General features: G+C 39.8%; 1 protein-coding gene across 1 annotated transcript; it reads left to right on the top strand.

Annotated features, from left to right (window-relative positions):
- Positions 1-196: 196 nt before the first annotated feature.
- LOC129170927 (eukaryotic peptide chain release factor GTP-binding subunit ERF3A) lies at positions 197-17,730 on the top strand. Its single transcript, XM_054759081.1, has 14 exons — positions 197-590; positions 1,437-1,481; positions 4,102-4,353; positions 5,871-5,904; positions 6,000-6,077; positions 6,190-6,370; positions 7,774-7,928; positions 9,699-9,839; positions 9,946-10,039; positions 10,879-10,959; positions 12,169-12,342; positions 12,425-12,514; positions 12,672-12,840; positions 14,576-17,730. Exons 1-14 carry the CDS (start codon positions 398-400, stop codon positions 14,626-14,628), a joined length of 1,740 nt encoding a protein of 579 aa, XP_054615056.1. The 5' UTR covers positions 197-397; the 3' UTR covers positions 14,629-17,730.
- The last annotated feature ends 27 nt before the right edge of the window (positions 17,731-17,757 follow it).

Genomic DNA, 17,757 nt, shown 5'->3' with positions numbered 1-17,757 from the left:
GTAAAAGTATGAAAAAGATTTAATGGAGCAATTTACTCAAGAGTGGCAATACAGTATAAGTAAAAGGGATATGTCGTTTTCTTTTTTCCAACCCTATACGTTGTCCCATGTTTGTATACTTCATATCCCAGGTGTCAATGCGGCCAGCATTTCCGGTGGAGGGACTCGCACGAGCTTCCAGCAGACTGGGGGAGTGCTGAGTCGAATAGCCTCTTTGGAGTCTACATTGGTAGAAACCGGCCGCTACCTTGGTCGGATTGAAAACATTCCTCCCTGGGTTGGGACGCTTCATATCGGTCAAAGGTGTGACCTGAACACTTGGTTTTGGGTGTACACTTCAGTAGCCCAACAACGGCGTCGGTCAAATCTCACTACAGTGAAAAATCCCAAACCCACGATGGACCAGAGAGACACTGCCCCTGATTCCTGGGAACAAGAGGACGATGTGGAGGCCACAGTCGACGGACAACTTGAATCCGCTTTCACAACGTTGAATGTGAACGCTAAGCCCTTTGTTCCCAATGTGAATGCCGCTGAATTTGTCCCGGCGTTTGCAGTGAAAGCACACTCGGAAAATGTCGACTCTGAGGGTAAGCTGGCTGTCACGTTTGGGCTAGCTAGCTTAGCAAGAAGCTAATAGTTAAACATGGACTGTGCTGATGCTAAGACGCTAGCCACTGAGCAAACACGCGCTCGTGTCCGCCAACTCCGGTGTCATTTAGTTATATTCAGTGGCGAAATGTCTGGTGCCGTGTAATTATTTTTAAAAAGTCTTGGTTGTCCGTTGAGGCTGTTTTAGTTTGTTATTTTTATACCATTGTATCATTTTCATAGAGTAGGGTTAAATGTCTCGTGGGGACTTCAGCCGGCATTAGCATGTTAGCTACGAATGCTAAGTAGCTTGTGTGTTAGCTGGTGTGGTTTCATTCTTATACCGGCCCGTTATTTTTAAGGCAACGTAAGTCCGTTATTCCAGCTGACGGTGCACTGCGAAAGAAACACGGGGAGTGGAAAAGGTGAACCTTTGTTAGACTGAACAACGAAGTTTTTGCAAAGCATACATTTTTGTACTCTATTACGTGTGGACATTGCTGTGTAGTGTGACGTGGATATTATGACGCATTGCAATTCAAGAGTGGACGTAATGATGACGATTTGAATCATTGTTTTAGGCCATCTTAAAAGACGTCAACAACACGAAATGTGTAATTACACATTAGTCTATAACACAAGTTGCATGACTGTCAGTGTTGGATGTTATTTAGGCGAACGTTTTTATTTATAAAAAGTATTACTCTGTACCTGTGCAACATACACACCAACATGTTGTACTTCAAGTCCTGACACAAACTTTATTATAGGAAAATCTGCATGTTGGACCTCAATATATTGCTGAAGTGAAGACATTGCAATAATAAAACATGTTGTTTTTTCAGTTGCCGCTGAAAAAATAGCGAACATGGAGGTGACAGAAAGCGCTGGTATGTATGGCCTTGATGTATTACATGGTCGTGTATGTGTTTGTGTGTTTTGCAAGCATTCAAGCAGCAACACTTATTATCTTGACATTTCTCGTCATACACTGGACGGACGGGTAAAAGAGTCCTCTAATAATGACTGTTAGATGTCAAATTACTCAAAACACAGAAGTGGACCTCTTCTCAATTTTACCTAAGCAGTCCCAATTTAATGTAAAGGGGACTACAGATGGAAACTAGCAGTTGTGCGTATTTACATCTGTATTGTTGGCAGATTTTCATCAGTATGCATTGTCCCTAATAAATAAAAATAAATATTTAATACATCTGACATCCATCTATTTGTGCCTAACAAAATTATACATATAAATTATTATTATACAACACTTGTTTTGCTCCCATCTTTCATGCGCTCAAATCAAAACAGCTAAAACTTGTTCTAGCTACTCAAAAGGCTTGTTTCTCTCAAAAGCCCAATCTGTCTAAATTTTTGCTCGTGTGTACTTCTCTTTTGCCGAGATAATCCATCCGCCTTCACAGGTATGGCATATCAAGATGCTGATTAGACAACATGATTACACAGTAATTACTAGGGAATGTCACAAGACACTCGTTTCACGAGACTAGACGATATGAGATTGGGTCTACAAGAACGAGACGAGATTTTAACATTGCTTTAAAGAAAGGTACAGTTGAAAAACAGAGGAAATATATTGCAATCTACTAATATAATTTCTACTGCGTTACTCTTCTGTACCGGCCCCGCGTCCACCCACCAAGACAAAGAGACTCTATGACTGAAAAAAGGGCTCACTTTGTTCATGGCGTCGTTATATGGAACAAACGCGCCAAGGTGCGGAGAGCAATACACAGAGTGAACCCTTTTCCTGCCTGTTAGGAGGCGAGACACGAATAAAACTGACAAGCATGCACATGGCAATATATATCAAGTTAACTGTAATTCATGCATGTTAAGTTTTGTGCACATGCATGTCATCTTGCACATGCTGGCTTGCTACGCGATCCCAGAAAGTTGAAAAAATGTTGAACTTTTCATCAATATCGCATGGACGAGGACCAATCAGCGGGTTTCATTGACTGACCAATGAGCGGACAGGATGCTATTCAGGACCCTCTCACATGTAAACACGGAGGGAAAAATATTTGCCGGGTCAGACTTCCCAGAGTTATTTGACATTTCAAAAAAAGAACATAGGGATAGAAAGAAAATAGTAGCAGCATGGGAACTCGTCGGCACCATAGTAAACATATCAGTTAAGTTTCCAGTAATTTACACAGAAATTTATGTATGTTTATCTTCAATACTGGCAATACCCGATACTAGCAAGAGTACACAATCAACACCGCCCCCTTTTCCTCCTCTGAACTACTTTGATACCTCCAATACTCTCTACATATGACAGCCAATCAAAACTGGGGAGTGTGTCGCTCACCGGTGCCACACCCGCTTGTAGACTCCCATGTGCCACGTTAGCAATGTGTTCAGCACATTAATGTTACAACATCAACAGGTCGTTAGTGTTGTTCTGTTCGGCCCTTTTAGCAGGGCGGGAACCACCCAGGTTTAATTTTATCAGCTGTGACAAGCCTAAGAGTCCCAAGTTGTAGTTTTACACAACTTATTTTAACAGGAGTGAGTTCAAGCAATTGCAATACCAGCACTGGAGAGAGCCATTAGCTGCCAACGAAGGTCGAGCAAAGTCCAACCAATCTCTGAAGAGGAACTCTGTTCCTCCTTTTATGACTTCTGTCAAGGAGGTGGTTCAATGGGGCTTAACTTGCCTTTTTTAGTTGTTGGGATGTTACAGTAGTTGAAACTGTTTCCAGCCAAGTCTTGATTGGATAGGTAAGCGTTCCTCAGACAGACAGAAAAGTGGGTTATCTAGAAACTGGGTGTGTGTGTGAGGTAATTACGACAGGGTGTGTTCCAAGTGAAAGGTCTTGTGATCGTGTGTCATGTCAGGTACAAGCACAAATATGTTGCAGTACTTATCTAAAACACAGTGGAAAATATTCCATTCCTTACAGTACGTAGGAGTGTTTCCCGAATCCATTATGGTAAAAAGTTAGGGCGAGAGTACAGTAGGATTGAAGAGTAGTGGACAAACATTTCAAAGTCAGGAGTCAACAACCTGATCAACTCTTATGTGGAGATGTGAGGCAAACGGTGTTCACACCTGTGCACAGTAATCATGCTGACTTACGAGCACTTTATGCCACACTTGTGAGGTGGATGGATTATCTTGGCAAAAGAAGTGCTCACTAACACAGATTTAAACACATATGTGAACAATATTTGATGGATAAGAGATGCATTTTGTGTGCATTGAAAGTTTTAGATCTTGAGATCAGCTCTAGAAAAAAGGGAACAAAACAAGTGTTGTCTGTCCACCTGTATGTAATATATTGTGTAAATGTATTATATTGTACTGCATATACCAGGGAAAAAAACTTGAATGTGGACATACAGCGATACATAATCGTAAATATGTATTCAATGGCTCCATACTTTTTTATCACCTTGTTGCTTTTTAATTGAAATATACTATTTAAATTCATATTTCGTGACGAAACAGTAAGTCAGAAATATTTGTCTTTGCAGCTCACATGGAGAACGGCGACACAGAAATGACCTCAGAGGAGCCATGGGACCAGAAAGAAGCTGAACCTAACGAGGAAGAGCCAGGAGGTGGGTGCTGTGGCGACCATGGGCCAGAGGTAGAGGCGACAACTGAGGAGACGGGATCAGAGATGATGGAGGAGGAAGAGGAAACGCCCGTTCCCAAGGTTCCACCTACACAGCCAGATGCGCCTAAGAAGGAACACATCAATGTTGTGTTCATCGGGCATGTAGGTCAGTACATAAAAATACAAAAAAAATTCACATTGTGTAGCATGCTTTGAGATTTGAACATTAATTTTAAGAAAAGTACAATAAAATATGACTGGACAGACAAACTGTATTTTACCAAATCACAAAATAATGCAGGTGTGTTTTGATATGTTTATTATCCCACAAATTGACACTCAACGATATTGTCAACATTTTCTGAGATCATGCATCATGGCAAGCCACGACTGTTATGTAGCGTCCCTACAGTCAGTCTGATTTTCTTTTATCACTTTATATTGTGATCTGAACACATACATCAACAGCAGTGCAATTTTAACAAGGTATATGTATCTCCAACTCAACACTTCTTTAGTCCCTTCGAAACGATGTCGGCCATCTCCTGGTGTAAAGTATTAACTACACGAGGTAGCAATTTCAGCAATGTTTTGCCACTATGGTGCTAAGGGGTTTTATTATAGGGAAAAAAACAATACCAATATTGACCGATGTTACATTTTTATGCCAATATCAGGCCAATAATATCGCTTGCAGTGTAACCATTAATGTGGAAGTACAATTTGCTCGGACTTCCCAGAAAATACACTCAAATCATGTAATTTCAACTGAAATGACATGTCTTTGAACGCAACCACTCATTGCTGTTAATATATTTTAAGTTAGTTAGCATCTTTTTAATTGATCTTTTACATTTTCAGTTAATTTTTAGCTGTTAATACATACACATTTTTTGACATGAAGTTGTAGGACATCCCCATCAGCAATGTCGTCCAGTGAGCTCTGGTCGGTTTGCGGTGTTGAGGAAAGTAGTTCCGGGTAGTTGGTGCGGTCACTTCAGTAAAGTGTTTTGCTTGTCAAAACAATATTTGTTCAAAAGAATAAAACCTTTGCATCACAAAACCGTTTATCACGAAAAAGTTACACCTCACAATCGCTCTCTTATTTTCTCTTATTTTGCGAGTCTCGGTGAGTGTCATGACTGTCAGTGTTTAGTTTTTTTTCCGAGATGGGAAAGCTGGGTCGGGTGGATGTGTTTGAGGTGGCCAAGTTTGTTTTGTTGCCTTTTATGTGGCCAACTTTCAAACTAATTCAGCATACCAGCACGTTGGTGTGGGTGGGCTCCTTGCTCATTCCCACTCAGGTGCTGTGGCATTTGGCTCTGCAGTCATCGTTTTTTCCTCTCAATTGTTACCTGGCATTGCTCCTCACGAGGGTCCACTCTTTTTTCTTATAACTGACAAAAAGGTGACACTCTCGTCGTTTGCATCTAGATGTTGAACCGATCCAGTGAACCCTCTTCCTGCCTGTTTGGAGGCAAGAGATGAGGGAAGCAGGCACGCATGCATATGGCAATAATTGGAGGCCGGCAAAATGATCCAGTTCATTTGCATTTGTCATTTATTTATTTATTATCGGAAGACTTTTTCTGAGCGAGAAATTTTGTCATGTTCATCTCGTGACACCCCTAACATTTAACTGTACACCTATTCACCACCTTCCTCTTTGTCCTTCCTCTTTAGATGCTGGAAAGTCTACTATTGGTGGACAAATCATGTGAGTAGCATGATGTTTTTTTCTGGTTCACTCTATTACAGTGAACGAAAATAAATCAGTACTCTTGTTTCTGTTGTTCCATTCTTTCCTATAAGGTATCTAACAGGGATGGTAGATAAGAGAACCTTAGAGAAGTATGAAAGAGAAGCAAAGGAGAAGAACAGGGAAACCTGGTGAGTAGATATGATTTTTTTTTTTTTTTTAACTTTAGAGCACAACATGGAAGGATGGTGAACATTGTTAAATATATTTAGATGAACTTTATTATACATTTGTTGTCTCCAGGTATCTGTCTTGGGCTTTGGACACTAATCAAGAGGAGAGGGACAAAGGCAAGACGGTGGAAGTGGGCCGAGCATATTTTGAGACAGACAAAAAGCACTTTACCATCTTAGACGCACCAGGCCACAAGAGCTTTGTGCCCAACATGATTGGAGGTGCATCACAAGCTGACCTGGCTGTGCTGGTGAGTACCATATTTCTCTTCCAAGTGCCCTCAAACATTTGTCAAACTCTCAAAATGACGTTTGAGTTTGCAGCCAGTGAGTTTTGTTAAGAAAGCATCAAATGACTGGAAGACTGGGACTATAGTTCAGGACTATGACCCTATTAAAGTCTTCAGGAACTATACTTAATTTGGACTGGACGAACTAGGAACCGAAGTTTGTTCCAGTGATATAGCGTCAGTTTTAAAAAGATAATGAGAGAGCGAGATGCATTCTATCAAAACAAAAACATCCACATCTTAGCTTTGTGTTGAACACGATGTCAAATTAGTGGAATAGTGTAATGCACCTCTCTTACTAATGAAATAATTTCGTTTTTAAAATGTTGTGGGACCAGTTAAAAAAACAGCTGCTGCAAAAATGGCCTCCCGGTCGCACTTTGAACACACCTGTTTACAACATTTCTTTTCAGGAAAGTGCAACAATGCATCCAAGTGTAACAGTTTCAACAGTCACAATTATTTTATTTTTAACTTAAAACTCCTTAGTTCGTCAAGTGCAGCCTTAATAGTTCCAGATCTCTGCTGAACAATACCGGCACACTGATTTCATTTTATACACTCATCTTGTCCGTTGATGTATTTCACAAAGAAGGCAGAACTGAGGAAACAGGAGACTTTTAACAACGGAAGAGGGTTTTCAAGCTCAGGCTTCTCCTTGACACTATTTCCAGCCATGACCCCTGTGAGCCAAAGACTCGGCTGCACGTATTGGATACTGAGTAGACGCGAAAAGTGAGGTGCACTTCCTGTGGAAGTCGGTACACCAGACTGAAAGTTCCGTACTGAAAAATCCATTGCGAATTGATGGATGAAGGAATTAACTGTACATTTTTCAATTAACTTATGATGAGTGCTATTGGCTGGGGACACCATATAGCAGGGGAAAGTTAGGACAATTCCAAGGTCCCCTGACTGCCAGGGGCATATGCCGATCGCATACTTTTTCACGGAAATTGACCGTTACTGATCGGTGGCCGATCGATCAGAGCATTCCTAATTGTCATCCATCGTTTTTTGGGGGGGGGGTTTTGCAACCTTGTCATAAGATACTTCAGATTAACCAATGTCCTAATCTAACTTTTTTTGCTACATACAGTTGGACCCAAAACGATTCAAACCTCACTGTAAATGATTTCTATTTACAAAGTTTTTAAACTTGGAGTAGTTTATGACAATACAATAAACCAAAAAAAGAATTTAAATAGTGCAACGTTCTAATTACAAATAGTCACCTTTTGTTTTTAATTCCACTAAAGTTTTTCCTTATTGAAAATAAATTACATTTACAATGAGTGTTGAATAATTTTGCGTGCAACTATATAAACATGTAATTTTAACAGAATAAATATCACATTGTCCAGGTGATCTCTGCCAGGAAAGGTGAATTTGAAACGGGTTTTGAAAAGGGTGGACAAACGCGGGAGCACGCCATGTTGGCCAAAACAGCAGGTGTCAAGCACCTGATTGTTCTGGTGAATAAAATGGATGACCCCACAGTCAACTGGAGCCTGGAGAGGTAGGTAGATGTGTCAGTAAATTAATAAGCATACTAATCTTGAATGTCACTCTTGCATTGAAGGACTGGATTTTTTTCCAGCCTTATCCCATTTAAGATAGGCTTTTTACTAATACTTAATTTCTTGTTTTGATTGCAAGTCTTAACATCTCCCTTATTTCATCTGTGGAATTATGTTTTGGTTTTACCACTATAGTGGAGTCGTATATTGACAGAGGCACAACAATGTGACCAATTGCACAATCCAGTTACAAGCAACACCAGTGCTTATCAACCATTGTACCTTTACAAAAGGTGACGTGATCAAAGGGAAATGAAAACGCAGTACATCAGTCAAACATTTAGCTAATACTGTATTTGCACTTTATACAGCCAAAAGTAAAAGCACAACACATACAGTATGGGCATAAAAATGGATTTGCTGTAGGTGGATACACCATGCAATCCTCTGCATTCCACAACATCTTTGTCAATGCAGGTTAAGAGAAATAGGAAACATAAAAAAAATTAATAACGTGGATGTAATTGGTCATGAGGGTAAATTTAGTTATGTTTGTTGTCAGGTAGCAATTTGACAAAGTTTTGCTACTAATGTTAGCTGTCATTGAATGTATGGTCAAAATAACAACAGCAAAGATTGTTTGTGGAATCCACGACAGTATTGTTTAGTCATAATGTAGCTCGGTAACAATGTAAGGTTACCGAAAAGCAATGTTTGGAAAAGTGTACGATTAATATAAAGTAAATAATAAAAAATGTTTGGTATATTGTACAAAGTTTATCTTCAAATTGTGACAGATATAGACATTTATTTGCTCTCTCGTATTTTAAACTACCGTAAATTCCGGTGTATAAGCCACTACTTTTGGCTTAAACTTTGAACCCTGCGGCTTATAGAGTGGTGCAGCTAATTTATGGCTAAATTCTAATCTGACATCATTTACTTCAGAACTACTACTAATTGTAAATACTGTGCCGCTTGCAAGTCAGTTAAGAAACTGTAGCTCTTTCTTTGGCAGGAGCCAATCACGAGCTATCTACACTCACAACAAGCTTGTCAACCCATTGGGAGTCACAGGAGGTCATTATATATAACAGTATAAAAATATAACAGTCTGACTCACGGCGTCATCTTACTAAGAACACAAAATTCATCACGCAGCAACTTAATGATTTTGTACATGTTTGTATATTATGTATAACTTTTTAGTGTTTAATTGTTGTGTGATGACTTTAGCATTTGTAAGTTGACACTGAGTCAGACTATTTTATATTGAGTAATGACCTGCAATTTCCAATTGGTTACAAGCTCGTTGTGAATTTTTCCATAGCTCAATGATTGGCTCCTGTCAAATAAAGAGCTGGTCCTCACAGACTCGTGCGCACCACAATATGCCATTTTATGACGTGGACACGTGCGTCTTACATACCGGTGCGGCTTATATATGGTCAAATAATGGTTTTTCCTCTAAATTTTGTGGGTGCGGTTTATACACCAGAATTTACAGTACTATTGGCAACATGCTAGCCGGTGGCGTTCTTATATTTTTTGGTTTAAAAAAAAAAAATTTTAAAAAGTGGAATTTGGAGCTGAAAACATTCAACATTTTTTAAAACATTCATTTTTAAAAATATAGTTGTCCAGACTTTAAGGAGACACTTATAATAACAAGGACAGATGTTGGTCTGTTGGAAATACTTCAATTGCATCTTGTTTGTTTAAAGGTTTTAATATAGATTGAATGCACTTCTGACCATCTCAATGCTCAGGTATGAAGAGTGCAAGGAGAAATTAGTGCCATTTTTGAAGAAGGTGGGCTTCAACCCAAAGAAAGACATTCATTTCATGCCATGTTCTGGGTTGACGGGGGCCAACCTGAAGGAACCCACTGACATGTGCTCCTGGTACACGTAAGTCTTAAATATTAGAAAATATAAAGCGTACTGTTGATACTTTATTCTTCACTCTTTTTTTAACTTAAACTTAAACTTTTATTTATTTATTTTTTTTTTGCAGAGGTCTACCATTCATTCCACACTTGGACAGTTTGCCAAGTTTTAACAGATCAAGCGATGGCCCTATCAGATTGCCCATTGTTGACAAATACAAGGTAAGAGTTCATTTAAATGTACTTTATATTTAATACTTAAATCAATTAGCCTGTTTTAAGGGAAGCACACACACACCAAACATTTGGGTGTGTGTGTTGATGTGTTGCCAATGTGAGTGCATGCAGTAAGGGGTGATGAGGACTTATTTTATTCTAAATATTTTATTTTATTTCAATGGCTTGACAAGCTTGTCATGAGTTTTTTAATAGCTCATGATTGGCTCCTGTCAAAGAGCTGCCTGGTCCTCACAGACTCGTGCATGCCACAGTATGCCATTTTATGACGTGAACACGTGCTGCTTATATGTGAATAGAAACTGTTTTTTCCTCGAAATCTAGTGGGTGCGGCTTATACACCGGACCGGAATTTACGGTAGTTCAAATTACTTGAACACTAAAGGGAGGGCCAAATTAAGTTAGCCTTTTATATCAACACAATGTACTTATTTGTATGACCTGGGAAGGGCCACTCTGCCCCTTTTCCACCAACATTTCTATGAACTTTTATTGCCAAGAAGTTCCAGAAAATGTATTCAAATCAAGCCATAGATGCCATGTAAAAGAAGAGACAATATTAGGTGATTTAAAAAAATAAATAATAATAAATTTTTGTTAAACTGAAATGGACGTAAGTAAAAAGCAAAACAATTTCTTTAGAAAGGGGTTGACAAGTTGCACAGATTGTTCCGGAAGTTTACATACACGAGTACAGAGAAAAATACTAAATAAAAGTAAAGTTTGTGTGATTGTTATCACAGGTTTTGGCTTATACGATGTAATTTATTAAAAGCACATCTGAACTCTGTAACATTGATAGAGCATATGTATGTCTCTTACAGGACATGGGCACTGTGATTCTTGGCAAACTTGAGTCAGGCTCCATCAGTAAAGCGCAACAGCTCGTTATGATGCCAAACAGGGTAAGTATGTTTCCAATACAGTAGAGCCCATTTTTCTTGCTGCAAGACCACCTGCAAATGGCGAAAATCTGCAAGTTATTGATATGCCCATAAAAAAGTACCGGTATCAAATGTATAGGTACTTACCACTGAATGATAATGTAAGATGATCAAGAAACAGATGGAATCAGTCTTTTTATTTGTAGAAATTTACTTATGCGTCTCACAGCAACTATGGTGTGTTCAAGGACTGCCAAACAAAGTGTGAAATCTCAACACTTAATGAACAAACATTATCAGTAAAGCATAAAGACAAACATGTAAACATTTTGACCTTTCTAGCAGTGATACATGTATGCTGTACATTCTACCTGTATGTCACATTTATGAATTATAAATTTATGAAATGTTACTGACTTATGGAAAATAAAAAACGGCCTGATTTTGAAGAAAAAAATGTAAATTAGGGATGTCCGATATTGGCTTTTTTTTTTTTGCTGATATGCCGATATTGTCCAACTCTCAATTTCCGATTCCGACATCAACTGATATGTGTAACTTCACGTATCCTTTTCTTGAGTAAAATTGTTCTCAAGTAACAATAACCTTAAATGAGTACAGTTGTTTTGTGGGCTACTCCCCCATCTCTGAGTAGATAATTCATGTATTATATATTTTATAAAAATAATACATTTGTGTTCTTGTGCCTTGATTTATTTTTGGAAAGATTTATTTTAGTTAAAAGGGGTATTGTTTAAAATACATGAATTTGCTGATTATTATTTTGATTGATAACTTTCATGTTCTTATTTTATATTATTTTACTGCATTTAAAACTATCAATGGGATCAATAAGGTTCTTATCTTAGCCATCTGAGAAGATCAAATACATTGTTTTTGGTGCCGAACTGTTTCCCAGTATATTAGTGCGTTTGTCAATGTATAAACGAGAGACATTAACTTAAATTTATTTGTAGAAAGGCGCTTTATGAAAGTCAGTGCATTTATTTGTATGCATTTGCCACATCCAAAGTGTTGGGTAAGTTTTGGAATGTCCCAAGCATTTAATTGTATGAGTAATGCTAAATTGCTTCTAGAGGGCAGTGAAGGACTGGTACATACGGTATATTGTACATACTGTTATTCAAAGTTTTCAAAATGCACAGACTTTCAACTACTTAATAAATTTTGATGGAAGTTTATAAAAAGGAATTTCATCATTTCTTCCAGCATGTAGTGGAGGTGTTGAGCCTCTTGTCAGACGACGTGGAGACGGACGATGCTGGACCAGGAGAAAATCTCAAGTTGAGGCTGAAGGGAATCGAGGAAGAGGAGATCCTTCCTGGGTTCATCCTGTGTAATGCGGAGAACCTCTGCCACTCTGGACGCACCTTTGATGCCCAGGTCAGTCCACACAGTAGCTCCACCTTGTGTGGAACCGCAAACCAGATTCAGTCATACAAATGACATCTACTTCACCTTCCAGATTGTCATCATCGAACATAAATCTATCATCTGTCCTGGTTATAATGCTGTCCTTCACATTCACACGTGCATTGAAGAGGTGCAGATTACGGTAAGTAATTAGTAGGAAACAAAACTGATTGGCTTGTACTTTCCTTAAACCTGTGGTATTTTTGTAAAGTAAGCAGATTCATGTGTGCAACTCTTGAATAAATTCAAACGTACTGTTGTTCACGATTAGTGATTAGTGATTCTGTTCACCTCTACAGGCCTTAATTTGTCTGGTAGACAAGAAGACGGGAGAGAAGAGTAAGACACGGCCGCGATTTGTTAAACAAGATCAGGTCTGCATTGCACGTCTGCGCACGGCTGGAACCATTTGCCTCGAGACCTTTAAAGACTTTCCACAGATGGGACGGTTTACCTTACGAGATGAAGGTAATATCACATTGCACTGTACAATACTCTTGAGGTTGAACACATTCACATCCTGGACACAAGTTGACCTTCAAAACAAATGTTCCCATAGGAAAATATATAAGTAGAAATCATCAATTGCAGGGTCAAACTGTCACCAACATAACTAGGGATCTCCCAATCTGATATTGGTATCGAATATCAGGCCAACATCAGCAAAAAAAAAAAAAACGGATTATATCAGCCTGCATCTCAAATCTCCAATATTGGCACTTCGATGCAAGCACTCGATCTCAGGCATCTATCAAGCAGCGACCGGATAGAGCCTGTGTGATCACAACAGTGTTTGCTAGCGTGCTAACAAAGTAGCAATGAGTAAGAATGATGTCAGCCGTGTGAAAGGATGTTGCAGCTGAGTGCAGTACTTGTCATGTACAAGTTTCCCATGGTGGCACGGAACTGGGAAGTTTAATACAACCAACCTCATCGTGAACATAAAGCAACATCACACCGGAAACTCCCACGGGACAGCAAAAAGTCAGTAACAAGAAAGAGCAAGCTCTCTTGGTGGTAATATCTGGTTTAAACGTATCATTGAGTTCCTCGAACCTCGCTATATTGCGCCTAGCTGCCACTACATTGTGGATGAAACTATACACCACATGCATAAAGAAGTAAATGGGTGACTTTTTCCTCATACCGACTGTTGTGGACTATTTCAAGCCTTTCAAGTCCTAAAAGTATGTATGATTCGTTGTTTTATGATATTCCACACTACAAAATAAATAGAAATATGTATGATTCGTGGTGATTTTGGGTCAATAACTGTATTGGTTGACAGGGAGTTGAGTTGACGGTCTGCCACGAGGCAAGCCAGCCTCTCGGCACCCCCTTGATACTCCTAGCTGAGTGTCCCTTGGGCAAGATACTGAACCCCAAGGTGCTCCTGATGATCAGTAGTTAAATGTGTTAACATTGTCAAAGCGCTTTGAATGCCTTGGAGGTGGAAAAGTGCTATACAAGTGAAAGACCATTCACCAGGGAATGCTATTGGGAACATTGTAAGACTTTCATGGCCATACACATGTAAAACTAGGATAACCTCTACTTTTAAGCCCTTGCTATGTTTTCATGATGAAACCTGGGTTTTACGATGTGCCCTATTTGTGTACCTCAAAATGCTGGAACTCTGCTGAGATTACCTGAATGATATACCGAGAGATTCCCACCTTTGATCTGGGGATGATCCAGGACCACCAGTGAATAGTGAAAAAACGCAAGTAACTGATAGGCCCATAAAAATCTGTTTTATACACAGCTTTCCACCCACCAAACTACAATATTTTCCAAACAATTCAATGCCGTGGACCCGAGTTTGACATGAATGATTTTAAAGTATAAAATGTGTAGCTACACACCACTAATGAATAATTGAATAGGATTGATGAACAGATGGAATCCGTCATCTTATAGCCAGTCACAGCACATGACTGTTGGTGCATTCAAGGACCACCAAATTGTGTGAAATTTCAACGCTTGATGAAAAAATATCACAGACATAAAAATAGATGTTTTTTTATGGGCATAACAATTTCTCATGTTTTTTTGCCGTTCGCTGGTGGTCCTGGAGTGTAACCGCCATGAAAAGTGGTGATCTGTATTTACAGGCTGCAAGCTCCGTAACATAATTCATAATTGAAAAGCTAAATGTAAAAATGCCAATCAACACAAATATCATGAAGGTTTGTGTTTTCAGGTAAGACCATTGCCATCGGTAAGGTTCTGAAGCTGGTTGCTGAACGGGACTGAAGATGCTGTTGCAGGAAAAGTCCAGGTCAGACAGAAGGGGTGGAGCTCGGTCATAACCCACCCAGTGTCGTCAGCGGCAAAGGCACCTCCCTCTGACACCCACCTTCTTCTGTCCAAGATCAGCTTGAGAAAAACAAACTTACACAATAAAGAGAAGTTTGTTTTTTTAAGTAGATGAAATCCAAGATGAAGTCCACAAGTCAGCTTTCTCATATTGAGAGCTCAGCTATGCCATTTCTGGGTGTGCCCGCCCTCTACCTTTCTCACCTCCCAAGTCTGGTCTTTTCATGATGACATTGTTTTTTTTCTCATTTATTTTCTTGCTTTATAAACGGTCTTGACAAATGACAGAAGAAATATCTGTGAACAGATGTGGACCACCATTTTTGCTTGGATGATGACATGATTTCAGAAATACACTGCAAAGAGAAATAGTTTGAAAGAATTTCACCAATTGAAACCAAAATGTTTATCATTGGTGTACATGTCTCACTTTGCTTTTCAGTTTTTGCTTTCTCGTGGCGTTCCGGCTGTCTGCTTGAGCGTGTCTAAATGATATAAAGCAAACGACTATGACAATAAAATATTTGGGGGGGAAAAAATGCTCGTCTTTTTAAGGGCAGGTTTTTTCAAAAATGCTTTTGAAGAGATTTTAGTTGTAATCCTCACACACCACTCATCTTGCCATAAGATCGTTCAGTGAACAGGGTCGCATGGATATGAGAATATATAATATACAATAACTTTTATAGTCAAGGCTATAAGGGAAGGTCAATAACTTGACTACACAAGGTCCTCGGTCTACATAAGAGTTCCATTCCTACAACAGTTGGAAGTGGAGTTTTAGTCTAGGTCAGAACTTATACCTCAATGAACACCTAATTCACACTACACATGGACATAAAATACAGTAATAAAAATATTGTAAGAACTACTGTAATATCTTCTCGCACACTGCAAGGCATGCTGTGAGACTTGAGAAGAGGAAATCTCAGTAATGAGACCACTACACTGCTTTATTACTGTCAGTAGTGCAGAGTAGATCCTTTCACGTTCTAGAATACCATCTTTATCCTTGGTGACGGTCATGACAGTGGAATGGCTTACACCAAGCATGCAGGTGATGGTTGGCATTTCTCCACTTTCTGGTCATTTTACGATGTCTAATTTCACCTCGCTTTTCTTTGACGCACTGCGATCAGAAGTCTGCCTCATGCTCGGGAGACATAATTGAGGTTGAAGATAAAATGTTAATGTAGTAGCATTATTAATCCCCCTGCATTAATATTAATATTCTGCTGTGTGTGTGTAACGTGTTCTTTGTTTTTGCACAGTATCAATGATTTAAGGAAGTACGCCTTGGCCACTAAACCTTATAACATGCAACGTTGTAACGTAAAACGAGGACGACCATGTACTGGTAGTGAAACACCCTCATTGGCAGTGCTAATAAAAGATTGAGTTTGTGGTCCAACAGTGACAAGTCTAAACGATGTGAGATTAGAAAGACGTCTGCTCATAAGAGAGTGAAGGCTTGAAATATTGTGCATTATTTTGCACTGATATCTAGCAGCTGCATTCTCTCTGGGTACTCTGGCTTCCTCCAGAAGGACTGGCAGCAACGCCTCACTAGATACCATATGGTTTGATCCTATCTAAAGTACCCACCCACATCAAGCACAAAACCCTCAGGACCATGCTTGAGCACCCGAAACAGGCCGCGGTGTCAATGCTGGACAGGCGAATGGTGGACATCATGGCGTTTGATAACAAAACGGCTGACATGAGTTCCATTGGTACGAACGACCAGAGAAAATAGCGTTGAATTGCTTGGGGAGTTTTGACTTAGCACTTTTTTTTCAAGTGGAACAAAAACTTGCCAGGGAGCTCAGCGGGTTTGGCATTAAGATCCGCCTTAGGAGCGGAAAGCAAACTGAGCATGACCCAAAGCAAACAGTCAACAAATTTGCCCTCCGAGAGCACAGCACACAAGTGACCAGTGAAAGCGCTCACACGAGTCGATTAGCCTGAGGGTGGTAGACTGTAGTGCGTTTGCGCACCCAAAAAGCTACTAAGAAGAAACACATAGCTTACACTTTGTTATATTTTTATGTAAACAATAAGATGCCCAACCCACCCAATGCTGACTAGAGGTCTTACACAAACTGTCAGAGGTGATAACCAATGACACACCAAATTCCTGAAATGCCCAGGCTGACAGGACCCACCTCCGGCCATCTGGTAAATCCAATCCACCATTGTGGGCCGTCCCCTGCTACGGAGGCAGCGGACCATACAGGTCTACGTGCACGTGATCAAACCGCACAGCAGGAATGGGAAACTTGACGTCCCTCCGGAGGCCATGTCAGACAAACTTGACCTCCACCAGCTTGACCGAGAGTGAATCAAATTGAAAACCCAGCGACGCCAGACCACCACCCAAGGACAGCCAGTTGACACGTCGCGAAGGATAGTGGGACTGGCATCTCACTGTCTCGAGTGGGCTGGCCCTGGAGCTTTTTTGAGCTCAAGGGCCATACCTACCGACCTCAGTGAGTGGCTGTCCAGGTCATCGGGCTGGCCTGCGGCTATACCATCCAAATCAATCCCGAAGTGCAGTGGACACACAAGTGCACGAGACAGACAAGACAGTCAGCAACTGAGTTCTCAGTCACGGAGTACTTACAGGAAATCAAACATGACCATGTTTGTGATGCTCTGGATCGCCGTCTACATTATTTGAGGCAAATGGTGGTACCAGATACTTTTCCGACCCCACGTAACCCCCAATAAATTGCACATTTTGAAGTAGCCTTTTATTAAGGCACACTTGTGCAATACTGCTGTCTAATCAGCATCTTGATATGGTAATGGTTTTCTTTATTTTGAACATGTATACACGTTACATTGGAATACATCACATAGTACAATTCACAGTTCAGTTCTACATGACCAAAAAGGAGTAGGAAGAAGCAAAGTTTATTTAATCCTACCCCCATCCATTCCGCATCAATTGCAATACAATTGTAATACAATTGTAATACAATGCATTAAGTTGTCATTGCAATACATTTGTTCTCTTCCTGTGTTCCAAATGTACCCTTTGCTAGTTAAACTCTTCTTCCTTGT

This window comes from Dunckerocampus dactyliophorus, chromosome 18 (genome assembly GCF_027744805.1).
Source record: "Dunckerocampus dactyliophorus isolate RoL2022-P2 chromosome 18, RoL_Ddac_1.1, whole genome shotgun sequence".
NCBI lineage: Eukaryota > Metazoa > Chordata > Actinopteri > Syngnathiformes > Syngnathidae > Dunckerocampus > Dunckerocampus dactyliophorus.
Note: the sequence above shows the minus strand (reverse complement) of the source record. Positions and strands in the feature narration are given on the sequence as shown.

What these genes read in the sequence shown, in the direction of transcription:
- LOC129170927 (XM_054759081.1), top strand. Translation starts at nt 398, where the DNA reads ATGGACCAGAGAGACACTGCCCCTGATTCCTGGGAACAAGAGGACGAT. An exon ending in ACTATTGGTGGACAAATCAT is followed by an intron (nt 5,905 to 5,999) that starts GTGAGTAGCATG and finishes CTTTCCTATAAG; the next exon opens with GTATCTAACAGGGATGGTAG. An exon ending in GACATGTGCTCCTGGTACAC is followed by an intron (nt 9,840 to 9,945) that starts GTAAGTCTTAAA and finishes TTTTTTTTGCAG; the next exon opens with AGGTCTACCATTCATTCCAC.